General features: G+C 33.3%; 1 protein-coding gene across 1 annotated transcript; it reads left to right on the top strand.

Annotated features, from left to right (window-relative positions):
* Positions 1-3,113: 3,113 nt before the first annotated feature.
* LOC145064502 (uncharacterized) lies at positions 3,114-3,593 on the top strand. Its single transcript, XM_079011943.1, has one exon. It carries the CDS (start codon positions 3,114-3,116, stop codon positions 3,591-3,593), a length of 480 nt encoding a protein of 159 aa, XP_078868069.1.
* Positions 3,594-13,377: the final 9,784 nt, after the last annotated feature.

Below are 13,377 nucleotides of genomic sequence, written 5' to 3'. Positions count from 1 at the left end.
TGATAATGGAGAGAGAGAGGAGAGGCAAAATTTCAGCTATGATCTTTCTAGGGTATCTAGTGGCCGAAAATTGGATGCCTTGGGTCCTATTTATACTGGTGCTGCTAGGGTTTCAGTCAAAACCCTAATGGATAGCTTAGGCCTTAAGTAGTCCAATGAAGCTTCTGGAAGAGGGCCTCTTGGCCGAAATTAGGATGGACACATCCCTAATTTCGTCCAAGCCTAGTTCCATGAGCCTTCTCAGCCAAATACTCCACTATCACACATTTGACAATTTAAGTCCCCTTTATTTAATTAATGTCTTTTAGCCACAAAATTAATTCTTAATTAATTATTGTCTAATATTAATTAAACTATATGATTTCTCCTTTAATATATTATTCATATAATATATTAATAAACCATAATAACCTCTCATTTGATAAATTATCCTATCATGTTGCTTTGGTGAAGGCAACCCAAGAGGACCATGCGCAACCGGGTCAAGTACTTACCAAATATAGTTATGGGCTTAGACACTAATCCAACAGTAATTGCATTCACCTTCAATCATGTTTTCATTTTTCTTTTATCAGGTTATATAATTATTATTTTTTAATTCAAATATTAAACTATATAACATATATAAGGTTGTATAATTATTATTTGTTAAAACTTTTTTATAACAAAAAAGTGTAAAACGTGAATAGGATTAATATACATAGGTTAAACTAAGACCGTCTCACATCCTTGTCGAGAGCGACCATGTCATTTCACATTGGATTTAAATGTAATGTTTTCAAGTTATCTTTTGTTTTTAGACATTTTGTGCATTTTTAAGTTAAACAGATTTCGATTAGCCTATGTATAACCTGACACCCGTTTCGAATTCCGGTTATCATATTTATTCCATTTAGCCAATCTATATTAATCCTATTCAAGTTTAACAAACCTTTTTACACTTTTTTTACAAAAAATGTTTATAAAAAACTTTACAAAAATAATACTCATACAACATTATATGTTTTATATAGTTAAATATATGAATTAAAAAATAATAATTATATAACCTTATCTGTATTAATATAGAAAGAAAGAAAAGACAACATGATTGTAAGCGAATTAAGTTACGAATTATGATTACAGTGACTATAAATTCTTCAAAAAATATAAAAAAACAAAACTAATAAAAACATTAAAAAATGTATTATAACAAAACGTAAAAGGAATGGAAAAAATTATTCCAATAGAACATCAAAAAACATCAATAAATGTATTTGAAAAAACTTTAAAAAATAGGGAAAAAATATTTGAACAAAACGTTAAAAAATATTTGTGAAAAAATATAAAAGAAAAACAATAAACAACATATTCAAACAAAACCTTAAAAACATCTAAATCCTAGAATATATATAAATAAATTAAGTAAAAATAAAAATAAATAACAGAGAAAATTACATAAATGGTCCTATAGCAGGAACAAATTTCATAAATGGTCGCTATGCTAGAACAACAAAATTGTCATTTTACATAGAACTTACCTGAAAAAGTTAACAACGTTAACCCAAAGGACCATCTCTGCAAGATTTTGAAACCACGGGGACCATCTATGTAAAGAATTCATCATAAGGACCATAATTGGTCGATTTTTTCAACCGCGAGGACTATTTATGTAATTTTGTCAAAAAGAAGAGAGCAAACCCAAAAACGAGTCAAAAGACGAAGTGGCGAACATTGCTAACATGTCCATGGAGGCGTATAAGAAAAGAATCAGAGAGGACACCGGTCCCGATCTAGTGCAACCTGAAATTCTTGCTACCGCAACATTTAAGCTGAAGGAAATATTCTTTCCATGCTTAAGGAAGTCCCATTTCCCGGGAAAGATCATGAGGATGCTTACAAACACCTTGATGAAGTCAATGAAATAGCTGATTACTTCAACATCCTGAATGTTTCAAGAGAGATAGTGCTTTTAAGAATGCTTCCCGTTGCCTTTAAGGGAGTTTCTAGGGATTGGCTAAAGGCACTTCCACCCGGTGTAATCACTACTTGGGTGCAAATGCGTGAATAGTTCCTAGAATATTTTTGCCCACCTTGTAAAGTTGCTAAAATCAAGAAAGCCATAGCAAACTTCGAGCAACAACCGGGTGATTCACTCTACAAGGCATGGGAAAGATACAATGGATTAATAAGAAATTGTCCCCAAAATTATTTGAATGAGCAACAAGAAGTATCAATCCTTTTTGATGGGGTGAACGTGATGACAAGGCAACTCCTTGATTCTCAAGGACCTTTAACAAAGAAAAATCCCTGTGAGATTAAGGAAATAATTAAAGAGTTTTCTAAGCATTCGTGTGAATACCACAATCCTAGAGATGATGGAGCGAAAGGAATTGGGAGTGGCACTTCTGAAGATATGGCAACTGTTTTAGCTATGTTAAACACTATAGACCGAAGAATGACTAAGATGGACCAATCCATACATGCTAGTTGTGTGGGTTGTGAAAGATGCAATGGTCCACATGTGACAAAAGATAGCCATTTGGATGAGAATGGGAATAAGAAAGCTCAAGTATGCTACTCTAGTGGAGACAAATACGATGAAGACTGGAAGAAGCCAAAGAAAGAGTGGTTTCCATATGATGAATATAAAAAGCAAAAAGAAGAAAATTTTAGGCAAATTGGCCAAGGCTTTTTCAAAAAGAGCAATTGCCACCTAAAAAGAAGGTCGATTTAGAGTCCATGCTAACTAGATTCATGGAGATAAGAGACCAGAAAATTCTCATGAGGGACTAGCAAGCTTTGCTAAGGAATCATCAAGCATCAATCCAAAACATCGAAGCTCAACTTGGACAATTAACTACGTTGGTTAATGAGTGACTTTCTCCAAAAATTCCCGAAAAAAATCCGCAACTACAAGTCACGGTGATCGAAACTGAAGATGATACCATATCTGAATTCCTAGAAGCCCTCGAAGTCGATCCACATCAGCCCGGAACACAACCGAAGAAGTCGAAGACCGAAGAAGAAGTGGGTGCTGAATTACCGACATCACGACGTGGAGATTCATTCTCCATGACGTGGAGCCAGTCTGATCAGAAAATTTTATTGATACTTGAGTTTTTGGTCCTCCGATGTCATTTCCTTCTCGAGCTAAGATTCATCCATTAGAGCAGGAACATTTAAAGTTTATGAAGCAAGTGAAGGATATTCCTATAAACACTCCTTTTATTGAATCATTGTCCCAAGTTCCTGAATATGCTAAGTTTTTGCAAGACTTAGGCGATACTCGCCAACAACTAGAGAAGAATTCCAAGGTGATTCTTAGTGAGCAAAGTTCTAAAGTGATATTGGGAGAATTACCAAAGAAAATGGGAGATCCTGGATGCCTCATTCTCCCGTGTGAATTTGGAAATAAAATGAAGACTTATGCTTTAGCTGATTTTGGAGCAAGCATAAATTTAATGCCTTATTCGTTCTATCAAAAGCTAAATCTTCCAAAGTTAAAGGTTACTAGAATGACGATTCACATGGATAATAATTCAATGACTCATCCTCGAGGCATAGTTGTGGATATATTGGTCAAAATTGGGAAATTTGTTTTTTCCAATTGATTTTGTTGTTTTGGATATGAAAGATGTTACCAATGTCCCATCCATGTCCCCCCTACCCACCCCACCCTCTTCCCCCTCTCTCTCTTTATTCACGGCCAAGAGGCCCTCGCTCATCACCATCTTCTCAAACAAAAGCTCTCATCTTCCATAGCTAATTTCTTCCAAGTTGGTTCTTGAGGTTTTAGTAAGTACTTCCTTTATAATCTAGTGATTATACATACTTATATACTAGTTTCAATCCATTTACACACATTATGAAGTGTTACTATTCTTAGGATCTTCAAATCTTCAAGTGTTCTTAACTTGAATCTTTCCATCTACAACCTTTCATCCACCAAGAAAACAGACATAAGGTGAGTTCATACCCCTTCATTTTCGATTTTTTCAAGTTTTAGGGGGGGGGGGGGATACAAGTAAACTTGCATAAATATACAAGTTGTTATGCATTCTTACTTATATGTTGTGTAAAAGTGCTAAATACATGAAATAATGTTATTACCTAGAATACATGAAATAATGTTATTACCTAGAATTAAGAAAAAGTTATAAACACAAAACTATAAAAACTAGGGTTTTTGTGAACATACTATGACTTTGTAGCAAAAATTTTTATAATCAAGTTATTACACCATTTTTGTTAGATATAAACAAAAATATGTTATTTGGAACATATGTCTTGAAACTAGTTAAAAATACCAAAGCTTTAGTTTACAAAAAGAAAACTTAAAACTCAATCGTTTTACGTAAAAGTGAGTTTTCTAACAAAAATGGTTATAACTAGGTTGTGGTACTATTTTTGTGGGTTTTGACAAAAAAATATGTTTTTTTAAACATATAAAGTTAACTTGAATTAAATATCACAAAAAGGTAAAAATAAGTTTCATATAGTTTGTATTTCACTATTTACTGTTTTGTGACGTAAAAAGTCAAAAACTAGAAAAATATATATTTTCATACTAAAGACTCACTAATTGGTGTTAGATGTAAAATAATTGTTATTTATGAATATCGAAGCATGTTAGCCTCTCTCTCTCTCTCTCTCTCGCTCTCTCTCTCTCTCTCTACACACACACACACACACACACACATATATATATATATATATATATATATATATATATATATATAGAGAGAGAGAGAGAGAGAGAGAGACAAATGAAATATTATAATAAACTATAATATGTATAGTTTATGGGACATTAACACTATTGTAACATTTTTGAACAAGACGGATAATTATATAAAGATTTATATAATTATCTTATAGTATTTTATTATCATGGAAAAGTAATAAGTATACATACTAAGGTTTTCATTACATCAAGACGTAAACGTGTTGAATCAATTTTTGTGAGACAAAGTCTTGATCGTGCCTACCAAAGTATCTACAAAAGTCCTGTACTATAACCAGAATCTCTCGTAAGAGAGTGTGATACTTGTGTATAGATCTATACGAGGCTGACTATCCTGCTCCTAAGTTGCTTGCTACAGCTAGACCGACAAGTTTGGGGTGACAAATGTCTAACATTCTGATGTCTGAAGAACGTCGTAACAGGCGGTCTATGTTTTAGCACAGTTATAATAACTCACATGGAGAATCAACGATACATTTAGCTTACGGGAAAAATACATTCAAATGGTTATATATATATATATATATATATATATATATATTAAAACTACATATTACTATTTTAAGTCTATAAATACTTATCCATTTCGGTCTTAGGGTTTCTAAGAAAACAACTCATTTTTATGGAAAATATTGGATTTTCTGGTAACAAACACTATCATTTTACAAGGAAAGGCTTACAATTCTTCATACAAACCCTTATTAACTCACCAAATTAATTGTTGACACTTTTCAAAACTACTTGTATTCTCAGGAAATCATTAAAGCAGGTAACTACAAGGTTTTGAGGATGGGATGCTAAGGCATCAAACAAATCTTTTCATCATCATATTTTAATTGGTTTTGAAACATACAACTCTTACAACAATGTAACTCTTTCAATTATAAATATGATGAAGTCATCCACCCCCAGACGTTTCTGCCATCCTAGTTTGGGGGTGTGACAGATTGGTATCGGGGCATTGTTTAAAGTGAAGTAAGTATATCAAACCATGTAAGATATACAACTATAAATGCAATAGGACTAAAACTCTCTGACTAAGCATTTTTGCACGAGTATACTTTTAAAATACAATGATATTTTTATGAAAGTATAAGTACATACATACATAGTAGAGCGGTGTCATAACAAGAACAATACAAAAGTAAGATGATAACTTGAACACTACGATTAAGCCTAGATAGTTATGTAATCATATCAGGGATAAATATAGCCTGGTCAACTATATTTATGCGAGATATGACTAACATGTGTTTGGGAATAGTCGTGGTGAACAATAGGCCTAAAACTTACCAACAACCTATAAAAATAAATCCTAGAACCAAATATAAATTTAAAAATACTATAGGAGTATTTTATGATACTATAGAACTATACACCTAGACTCTTTATGTGTGTTTTATGTTGGATAAGGTGTCTAAGTCCATAACTATATTTGATATGTACTTGACCCGACCCAGCATGGTCCATTTGGATTGCACTTCACCGAAACAATTTGTATGGATAATCTTTTGAGAATAGTATATTTATGATTTATTAATATATTATAAGTTATAATATATTAATATGAAATCATATTATTTAATTAGTATTGATCAAGAATTAATTTGGAATTAATTTGGTGATCAAAAGAAACTAATTAAATATAGACTCTTATGTATATAGAATGGGCCGATGTTCATTTAGGATGGGCTAAGCTTGCATGGATAATCCATGGAGTTTTTAACCCATGGATCCTATGGAAATGAAAGGTGATGGGTATTAGGGTTTACATGGATGTAACCCTAATCCACCATACTATATAAAGAGGTCTTTGGCACATGAATGGCACTAGTGTGTGTGAGAACAAGAGTTGGCCGATTTCTAGTGTGCAATACTATTCTCTCATGTTTTACAAGTTGTTTGGTGATTTGTGATTCCACTTGAGGCATCCGTATTATTGGTGCTAGGCTCTTGAAGCTCCAAGCAATCAACCACAAGAAAAGGTATGTCATCTTACTAAGTTTTTATATTACAAGTACCCCATGATATGCTAGTTAGGATGAGAACCTTGGAAAAATCAAATTTGCATGTATAATAGAGAAAACATAGATCCAAGGTTTCTAGGGTTGTATGTAGACCATAGGAGTGTTAGAATGCTTAAAACCCTTCAGTGGTATCAGAGCCTAGGCTTGTTTTCATTATACTTGATGCAAATTGCTGAAAGAAGTCAAAATTTTGCTCACTGTTCAGTGAACTCGCCGAGTCCATGGGGGGACTCGCCGAGTTCTAGTGAAACTTCATCCTACTCATCGAGTAGGTTCATACACTCGACGAGTAGGAGGCCCAAAGTACAGAATTTCGAGTTTTAATGCTGGAATTGGACTTGAATCATTACCCTAAACTGTTTTGGACTTATAAAATCTGTTTTTGATGTGGTAATGATTATTCTAATTCATTTACAATGATAATTATCAAAGGTTCAAGTTTTATATTATGTTTATATGATTCTTGAAATTTGTTGATATGAATGTTCATAGTTATGAGTTTTTGTAGATCATATGAATTATTTGCAAATTGTTTGTTAGTGTAACTCTTGATCTAAATGCCAATTAATGGACTCCATAACTTGTCCTCAAGTTATGGAATTCCAAAAGTCCTTTCTTTAAAACCATTAAGACTCATAAGTTATATAAATGAAAAGTTTTTGAATAGTTTCAAAACTTGCCCTCAAGTTTTGGAATTTGTAAAGTCTCGCGCACACTTTAATTCCAAACCTAGAGTTTTAAAAGTTAAAATTCAACCCTTATACTTTATAGTATTATAAGTTAATATATATATATATATATATATATATATATATATATATATATATATATATAATCAAGTCAGTCTTACCGTTAGTAGGCCTCATTCACGAAGCCGGTCTATAAGTGGGGGGGGGGGGGGGGTATAAGGTTGTTTCCTATAAAATGGCAGCTTAATGGGTGTCCACTCTCACCCACCGCTTCCTTGACTGGTGGAGGGTCGTTAGCCGAACGGGTAGGCCAAGGACTATAATTCTCATTAAAAGTATAATGATGATGATAAAGTAACTAAACCTTTTACAAATTCCCAATCTTAGTTACTTTAGGAAAATGTGAATTTGGTGGTAACCCATGAAATTACACTTTGTACCTTACCAAGTTGTTGGTGGAGCGTGTTGTTGGATTAGTGTCTAAGTCCATAACTATTTTGGTATGTACTTGACCCGATGGTGCATGGTCCTTTTGGGTTGCCTTCACCAAAGCAACTTGATAGGATGAATTATGGAGAGAAAGGATTAAATATGATTTATTAATATATTATGAGAATAATATATTAAAGGAGAAATCATATTGTTTAATTAATATTAGTCAAGAATTAATAAGAATTAAGTTTGTGGCTAAAAGACATTAATTAAACTTAAGGGACTAGAACTGTCAATTGTGTGATAGTTGAATATTGAGCTAATGGACTCCATATTAAAGGGGTGGACGAATTCTATGGGGAAACCCATTAGAAATCATCCAAAGGACTTTAAGAAAGGAGTTCATGGGTTGCTTAGGGCCTAAGCATCCAAATTAGGTTTCCTTGTTAGATAACCCCAATAGCCTCACTATTTAAGGAACCCTTAAGCCCCAAAAACGTGGGGAACTAATTCGTTAGGGTTTCCACATGTTTTGGGCAGCCTCCTTCTCTTCTCTTCTTCATCCTCTTGCTCTTGGTGTTTGTGAACCATTAGAGGAGTGTCATTTGTGACTCTAAGCTTTCTAAAGTCAATACAAGAAGGATTTGAGATTGTTATTGCTACATAACAATCAATGTATGATCTAAACCCTAATTCATATGTTATATTGATTATCGTATATTAGATCTAGGGTTTATAGTCTTGGATGAATTGCATGTACAATAGAGAAACCTAGATCCAAGCATTAAGGTTTGTATGAGCACATAGGATGTTCTTATAGCTAAAACCCATCAGTGGTATCAGAGCCTTGATTGGTTTCTATTGTATTGATGCCTTGGTTATTTGTTCAAGCCTTAAAAAATCGATTTTTTGCCTCCTGCCTGATGAACTCGGTGAGTCCCATTGTGGACTCGGCGAGTAGGCCCCTACTCGGCGAGTCCATATGGGTACTCGGCGAGTTCGAGCGTCAGAAAGAGGGGATTTCGGGATTTCTTGCTGTTTTACTCATGGATACTTGCCATATCTGTTTTAGATCATTAAAATCCGATTTTATGCATATATATATATATATATATATATATATATATATATATATATATATATATATATATATATATATATATGAGTATATCCTTGATTAAACAAAAGATAATTACCAATTGATTGGATAATAACTTCCTTATATGATTAAAGTTGATTATTTGTATTAATTGGGTAACTTATTTTGCAGGAAATTAAAATTAGGTCAAATATAGATAATGATAAAATTAATTGTTTAATTTATATTATTTGTTATTTGATCCTTGTGTTATGAAAAGTTTCAATTTTCCCCTTTAGGTTTTATAGTTTAAATTTGAACTCAAAAGTTTTGTTTTGAAATTTAAATAGTTGAAACCCTAATGTTTTGAAAAAGGTTTCAAAACTTGCCCTCAAGTTTTGGAATTTAAATTTTGATTGAAAAGTTTGATTTTGAAAAAATTCTAAACCCTAATGTTTTGAAATGTTTCAAAACTTGCCCTCAAGTTTTGGAATTTAAAAGTTGATTAAAAGTTTAATTTAGGAATGTTAAATTCTAAAACCCTTGTATTGTTTTGAAAAGTTCAAATCACACCCTTAGGGTTTTATTAATTAATTAAGGTGTATAATTAAAAGAGGTTTAATAAATCCATAAAATTTTGGTTTACAATTTAATTGAATTAAAGGTATAATTATTAAATTTGACCACCTAGTATTTTAAAAGTATAAAATACACCCTATACTATATATAACATTAAATGTCTAACATTATATATATGTATAAGTAAAAGTCAGTCTTACCGTTAGTAGGCCTCATTCACGAAGCTGGTCTATAAGGGGTGTTTAAGGAAATTGCCTATAAAATGGCGATTGAATGTGTATCCACTCTTAATTACCCACCGTACTCTTGACTAGTGGAGGGTCGTTAGCCGAACGGGTAGGATAGGACAAAACCTTCCATTATAAGTATAATGAAGTATAAAAGTAACTAAATGTTTTCATAAAATTCCCAATCTTAGTTACTTTAGGCAAACGTGAATTGATGAAATTCCATGAAATTACACTTTGTGCCCTTGCGAAGACGTTAGTGGAGCGTGTGTGGTTAACCGACACACTAAATGGTTCTAAGCAAAGGTAGCAAAGGGTGACTCAATGTTTGTCATAATTCGGTGGAGCGTGTGTGGTTAACCGACACATCGAATAGGTGACTGTAACATGTGGGGGCACCATGTAATTTTGCATGGTTATTCACACCCGCTTTGTGATCCTCGGTATCCCATTCACAAACTAGAGGGGCATATCGAGATTTAAACATGCCATTGAAAAGTTCAATAAGAATATCAAAGGATCTAGGAGTTTTCAATACATTTAAGACTTAATCTGTTTTTCGTTTTTCATGGTGGAAAATTAGTGAATCGTCATTCACTTACCTTCAAATGTTCTGCAATTAGGGTTACGACATCCCTCTCCCGAGTTGTGGAATATTATGTTGGTTCCTAGCCTTAATATCTCATTTGGGTGATTTATTAAGGACTCAATTGATCAACTAACTTGAATTTGTTTTCTCCCGTTTTGTAGATGTCAAAGTACGACAACTATAGTCTTCCCAAATCCCGTGGAACAAGCATTCCACATGAAGATGATATTCCACGATTCGATCGAGGAACAAGAAATCATGCTTCACTTCCTCCTCCTCCTCCTGTTGTTCTCCCTAACCCACAAGATCAAAGAATTGAAAGGTTCAATGTCACTAAAGCCCTATTGGAAATGAAACATGAAGATGGTAAAACCGTGTGTGCCCACGTTCTAGGAATGAAATCACACATCGATAGGTTGATAATGTTGGGTGCATCATTCCCGGATAAGTTGGCTGTGAACTGGGTTCTGCAGTCACTTCCTGAATCATATAATGAGTTCAAAAGAAAGTATTATATGATGGATCATGAAGAAAACCTCATTGACCTAACTTACATGCTTATTGCTGCTGAATCAGAAATGATTTGGCAAAGCAATGGAGCGTATTTGTTGGGAAAGTCAACCAACCATGCTTCCGAGGACGTTCTAGGAGAACCAACCTGCGTTTGCTACCAAGTGAAAGGGCGTTGGATACAAGTCTGCCCTAAGAGCCTAAAGAGTCCAGAAGATGGGAGAGTCAAAGAGTATGGCTGTGCTTCAGGTAAAATCCACTATCTAACTCCATTAAGTTCCTATTCATTGATTTTTAATACATAATGTGATAAGATTGCATTTGAATGTTTTGCAGGATCAGTGAAAAGAGAGGAGGCTTGATGGAAAAGCAAGATGAGTCTAATCACAAAGAAATGGATCTCGATCGCATGGACTTGAAGATTGGATTTTGAGCTTAGAAAGTTATGATAGAATTGTTAAGAATATTTGATTACATAGCTTTTTAGTTGATTTTGCATTGTAAGGACAAATGTTTTCTGCTGTTTTTATGAATAAAATAAAGTTTGTTTGACGTATTTATTGAAGGAATAGGAGATCGAGTACACAAGGTTGTGTGTTGATCAAGTCCACCACAAGAGTAACAAAGATATTCGTCATGATTTACTAAGGTTAGGTAAATATGATTAAACTTATGAAATTAAGTGTAATTCTTAGCTGATTGAAAAGAGTTTAAATCAATAGCAGAGCGAATAAGAAGAATCAAGTAGGCAGAAAGATAAAAGTTTCTCTATTCTAAGAAGAAGGGAGAGTACTTTTTATTATGTTTATGATAGGTCTTAATGATTAAGAACCATATCTCAATTGATCCTCTAAGTGAGTCTTAGTGAAATTGTATGTCTAAGAAGAGGAATCGAGAAGCCAATCATAATTCGTTCCAAAACAAGTCTTAAAGTTAAGATTGTGACATTGAGTGACAAGTCTTAAAAAGGTTTATAACATTCATCAAATGTGGAAAGTTGTGATGTCTTGGATAGGACAAACATCAACTAGGACCAATTTTATGAAGTGTTTTGTCTTGATAAAAGCTACACTAACTATTGAATATTTGTTTGTCAAGAAATGTTTATTGACAAGAGAATCTTATATGTCAAGGAGTCAGTGGGAGTCTTAATGGTCTTGAAAGGTTTCAAGAACAAATCAAGAATAAACCTTATCGATCATCACTAGCACACGACTTGAGGTTTACAACCTATCGTGTTGACATTATCTTGTTTCTGTGCCGTTCCAATTGAGTTAATTATGCATGTGAGTCCTATGAGTTCTCATTTGAATGAATAAAAGGCAAGGACCTTGATCAATGAAAAGTACATTGATAGGAAAGGGTGAGCTGCTTAACTACTTGGAAGACATGGTGGGCAGCCGTGTTACCATGAGACAAGAAATCAAGATTGAGAAGGTTCAGTCCATATGAGTTTGAATTTGTCGTAAACTTTAGTTTTAACAAATTCACATGGATAGGAACACATACACCATTAAAATCTAAGTGTCATAAGATTCCATCCTTCATGAAAATGACTGTGAGGAAATGCTTTCACTATTAGAGATTTTAAGAAGATAGTGATTGTGAAATTGTATTCTCGAATTCGATTATGGTTACAGTATCCCTTTCCATGATTTGAATTGTGAGATTTGGAAATTAGTCTTAATTGATTAGACACACATATGAGCTATCTAAAGGAAAGGTGTAGATAAAGGATTATCAAAGCATTAGGTATTAGAAACTTGAACTTAAGAAATTCAATAGGTATTGTTTTTCTGAAAGCTAAGCTGTTTCTGAATACATGTCAAAGCTAGTGGGAGCATAAGTGTTATGTTTATAATAATCATCATGATAGTGGGAGCATAAATGTTATGATTGAATGATTATTGAGGCAGGTATTGCAAGTTAGCAATATTAATTATAGAAAACAAGAGTCTTACTTTGCAAAGTTGTAAGGGTTGAATAGTTGTTTTGCTATAATTAAGGGAGAGAATATTATGCTTCGTTTCAAATCTAAAGGCTTCGGTTGTGGATTGTTAGTAATTTTAGTCAATGATACATGGTGTGTTCTTAAATTTCGATTATGATTATGGCATTCCTCTTCATAGTTCGATTTGTAAGAATGTAGCACATAAAATATTATGGCAGAAAATTGATAAAGTAGGAAATCTTTATGTAAGACATTATGCATCGTGTCCCATACGCTTCGGGTATAGGATCGATTGCAAAATGCTATAATATTTGACCATTCTAAAATTTTCCAAATGTCTAGCGCATTTGGAGGGAAAAGGACAAGAATTGGTTTTGACTAAGATAATTAAACAACTATCAAAGGACAATCCAAAGTTCGCCAAGGATTGGTCGCTTGTGAGTAGTTGGGAGTATAGTATTGAATGGACCATATCAACATTATTATGAATAGATAAGATTCTATTAAGAATGAGTTTTCATATGGAAAATATGGAAATGTTTCCACATTGGGAACTGGACATTAAAAAT

The sequence above is a fragment of the Lactuca serriola genome, chromosome 7 (genome assembly GCF_051521515.1).
Source record: "Lactuca serriola cultivar US96UC23 chromosome 7, Lser_US96UC23_V15, whole genome shotgun sequence".
Classification (NCBI taxonomy): domain Eukaryota; kingdom Viridiplantae; phylum Streptophyta; class Magnoliopsida; order Asterales; family Asteraceae; genus Lactuca; species Lactuca serriola.
This window is presented reverse-complemented; position numbering and strand designations above follow the sequence as displayed.

Bases quoted from the DNA above. Each gene is read 5' to 3' on its own strand.
- LOC145064502 (XM_079011943.1), top strand. From the start codon at position 3,114: ATGTCATTTCCTTCTCGAGCTAAGATTCATCCATTAGAGCAGGAACAT.